Source organism: Pipistrellus hanaki (assembly GCF_964339955.1).
Source record: "Pipistrellus hanaki genome assembly, chromosome: 16".
NCBI lineage: Eukaryota > Metazoa > Chordata > Mammalia > Chiroptera > Vespertilionidae > Pipistrellus > Pipistrellus hanaki.
The window spans coordinates 7,555,181-7,559,063 of record NC_140518.1 but is presented as its reverse complement, the minus strand read 5'-3'; the positions used below and the strand labels follow the sequence as shown (position 1 = coordinate 7,559,063).

The 3,883-nt window shown below is 56.5% G+C and overlaps 1 protein-coding gene across 1 annotated transcript; it reads left to right on the top strand.

The window, feature by feature from the left end:
- Positions 1–3,073: 3,073 nt before the first annotated feature.
- On the top strand, positions 3,074–3,883 carry LRRC3C (leucine rich repeat containing 3C; the record flags this gene model as incomplete). Its single annotated transcript, XM_084861860.1, has 1 exon — positions 3,074–3,883. The coding sequence occupies exon 1, from the start codon at positions 3,113–3,115 to the stop codon at positions 3,881–3,883; it is 771 nt and encodes a 256-aa protein (XP_084717986.1). The 5' UTR covers positions 3,074–3,112.

Genomic DNA, 3,883 nt, shown 5'->3' with positions numbered 1-3,883 from the left:
ATCGGTTATGCAGCAATCACATTAAGGCTTTGTGGAGACAAGGGTCCATATGTCCATGTCTTCCTCAGACCAGCAATTCTCATCTCAGGCTGCACATCTATGTATATAAAGGTCAGCGACTGGAACGATGGAACAACTTCCCATGGCCCCTTTGGGGCAGGCCGGCCTGACCCCACCTGTGCGTGAATTCTTGCACCAGGCCTCTAGTTAGAGATACCCAGGGAGCTTTTTATATATTTTTTTGATTGATTTTTTATAGAGAGGAAGGAAGAGGGATCGAGAGAAACATCAATCAGCTGCCTCTTGCACACCTCCTATTGGAGATGTGCCCAAAACCAAGGTACATGCCCTTGACTGGAATCAAACCTGGGACCTTTCAGTCCACAGGCCAATGCTCTATCCACTGAGCCAAACCAGTTAGGGCACCAGGGAGCTTTTGAAAAATACCAGTGCCTAGGCCCCATTCACAGAAGTTTTAATTTAATTGGTCCCCATGAAGCCCAGGTAGAACTAATTTTTGAAAGCTACACTTCCCCTCTCCCCCCAGGGATTCTAATGTGCAGGCTGAGTTGGCCACAGCTACAGATCTGGGACCTTAAGAATAGTGTCTGTATATCCTTCGACAAACACAGTGCTTAAACCATGGGGCTTGCAGCAAATCCTCCCCGAATGAAAGGCAGAGAGGAATTTCTCCTCCAACCTTGTCAGCCCTTGTGGTGTGGTTCCTCCTTCCTCTCAGGCCTCCCTTTCACCCTGAGCACTGCACTTAGCCGCCCTCCGTTAACCACATCCATGCTCCGGGTGGCCTCTCCTGTGTGCACAGACCGCTGCTCCTATAGCTGCTACAGCTGGACATCCGGGTACCAACTTTTCCTGGCAGCCGCCTTAGTCTGAGAAGGAGGCAGCTCTCTCCATCAGCAGCCAGGCTCAGCTCTTGTGCCTGAGCTACCCACCCTGCCCGGTGTGAGAGAAGAGCAGTGGAAGGGGTAGTTTTCCACATGCTTTCTCGTCCACATGCAGCTACAATTCCGAAATGGACTCTGCAGTATCCATTCAATGGCACAGCGCCTGGGCTAACCGACAAGCTACCCAAAGGCAGACAACGTAGCTTCCCTGATTCCTCGGACAACTGTGAGTGTGAGACATGCCCTGTCGATGTCACAAGAATGAGTCAGTGGTCAGTACATCATCCACAGAGATGACATCATCTGGTATCCTTCCTTCTGATTCTGTCCCCTGGTCAAAGGTTACCTGCACAAGGCCAGCTCTGTGGGCATGTGACCTGTGCAGTTGCCCAGGACACCACACCTTGTGCTCAGAGGGGCCCTGCACTTGGTTTTGCCATCTGCGGTGGCTATTGTGACATTCGGGACAGTCTTGGAACACAAGGCCCCATTTTCGTTTTGCACTGGGTCCTGCATCGTGTCCGATCCTGGTCACGCAGGGTCTCTTATGAAATCCAGCAAGGTTTTCCTTCTCAGGGAGCACTCCACAGCATAGGACCGCAGCCTCCTCTGTGCAAATCTCTGTGACACGCCACGCTTCCACTAACCCCGTGAGCCTCAGGGGACGGTGATGTAACTCGGTGGCTTGGGCTGCACATGACGGGTGGGATCAAGAGGCCCTGGGGAATGGTGTCCCAGCCCTCCTTGGCTCTCAGGCGTGACAGAGAGTTAGAAGTACCAACTTTGGAACCTAGTGTCCCAGCAAAGTGAGGGAACCGGAGTCAGCTCCAATCCAGGACATAAGATCCGCAGGACAACTTGTAGACAACCGTATCTGACGTTGGGCACCTTGCAGAACCCCTTCCACCTCCTAGAGGGGCCATCTACCAACAGTGCAGAGAACAAACTAAAATGGAACCACCGTGCCCCTTGCCAGGTAAGAGGGCTGGGCACCCTGTGAGGAACAGAAAACCAAGTCCTCCAGGGTGAGACAAGTTTTCCCAGGAAAAGGCTGAGACAGGTTCGCTCCAGGATGCAGGAGAGTGGAAGGAGGGGTGGAGTTGGGGGAAGCTGGAGGCAATGGGTGTGAGATTGAGCCCACCCAGTTTTGTCCGTATGTCTGCCAAGCGAGGCTCCTTCTGCTGGGTCAGGCTCTGGGTAACAGAAGGCTCTCCTCCCCGGCTGAGAAGGGAGGGATGGAAGATGACAGCATCAGGTCATGGGAGGGGAGCCTGGGGCAGGGAATGGAAATGGCGCCTGGCCTCCCCAGGCAGAGTTCATCAGGGTCCAGGATCTGCCCTCTCTTGGCATCGTCTAGCCAGGCCATGGCTCAGGTATCTGATACCTGGGGCCCGGAGTCACATGCCAGGAAACCCAACACTCTTGGGTCCCAGCCCCCAACTTCCAGCAGCTATGAGCAAGGCGGACTTCTGGAGAAGGAAGCGGGTCTCCAGAGAGGAGCAGCAGGGAGGCTACTTCCGGGAGGGGGCAGCCCAGGAGAAGGCTCTCCCCCCAACAGAGGTGAGGGGCTTAGAGAAAAGAGGGAACAGGGCAGAAAATTGGGTGGGGTAGAGGAGACGAAGCTGGAGCAGCAGAGGGGTAGATGCTCCAGGAAAAGGGGTAATGGACACTGAGGTGGGCCCTTAGTCACTAGCCTAGCGGGATGCCCTAAAATCCTATTACCAACCTGTCCTATTTGTATCCTTCACTCTAGTGCCAACTGGCCTTCTGGTGCCCACCTGGCCCACCTGGCAGCCACCCAGGTAAGGTGGTGGGAAAAGACTTTATTCCACTGAGGAAAACACATACGTGGGCAGAAGCAGAAACTTAGAAGCCCCCAGACCCAGAATGGCAACAGGGCCTTGGCCCAAGAGACTTTATAGATTCGCCCTCCAGAACCAAAGAGACTCTAGGAGAGGCTCAGGCCCAGAGGACTTCTTACCCAGAGGGCCTGAATGAGGAGCCCTAAACCCCAAAGAGAAAGCAAAAAGGTTGCCAGGCCTGTGAGATCCCCAAAGGAAGGTCCCCAGTTCACAGAGACGCCGCAGGGAGCCCTCAGGCAGAGAGACTGGCAGTGGGAAATGGAATTGTCTTGACTCACTCTTCCTTTATGGAACCTTCTCTTCCCCAGATCCTGCTCCATTCCAGGACTATGCCAGTCTGTGGCCATGCTCGCACCAGCCTGTCACCTCCTGTCCCTGCTGCTGGTGATGGGCACAGGGGGTACCATGCCCAGTCCCCAGGGACCTCCCCAGGGCTGCTACGTGGCAGAGGAAGCTGGTGAGCAGACATTCCGCTGCAGCCAGGCAGGCCTGACTGCTGTGCCCACTGGCATTCCCAACAACACCCGCAAGCTCTACCTGGATGCCAACCGGCTAGCATCGGTGCCAGCCGGTGCCTTCCAGCACCTGCCTGTTCTGGAGGAGCTGGATCTGTCCCATAATGTCCTTGCCCACCTCTCGGGGGCTGCTTTCCAAGGCCTGGCGGGCACACTGCGGCACCTCGACCTCTCTGCCAACCAGCTGGCTTCCGTGCCCGTGGAGGCCTTTGTGGGGCTGCAGATCCAAGTGAACCTGTCTGCCAACCCATGGCGCTGCGACTGTGCCCTCCAAGAGGTTCTCCGACAGGTGAGGCTGGCACCGGGCACGGGGACAGGCATCGTGTGTGGCCCTGGAGCCCGACCAGACCTCGTGGGGCAGGAGTTCCTGCTGCTGGCAGGGGAGGAAGAGCTGTGTGGGACGGGGCGGGGCGGGGCCCGGCGGAGCACAGACGTGGCCCTGCTGGTCACCATGGGGGGCTGGCTGGCGCTGGTGGTGGCTTATCTGGCCCACTACGTGTGGCAGAATCGGGATGAGACCAGACGTCCCCTCAAGAGGGCCCCCATGCCTCCACCGGTGCGCCCTGAAGAGGACTCCTCCACCCTCAGCACTTTGGTCTGA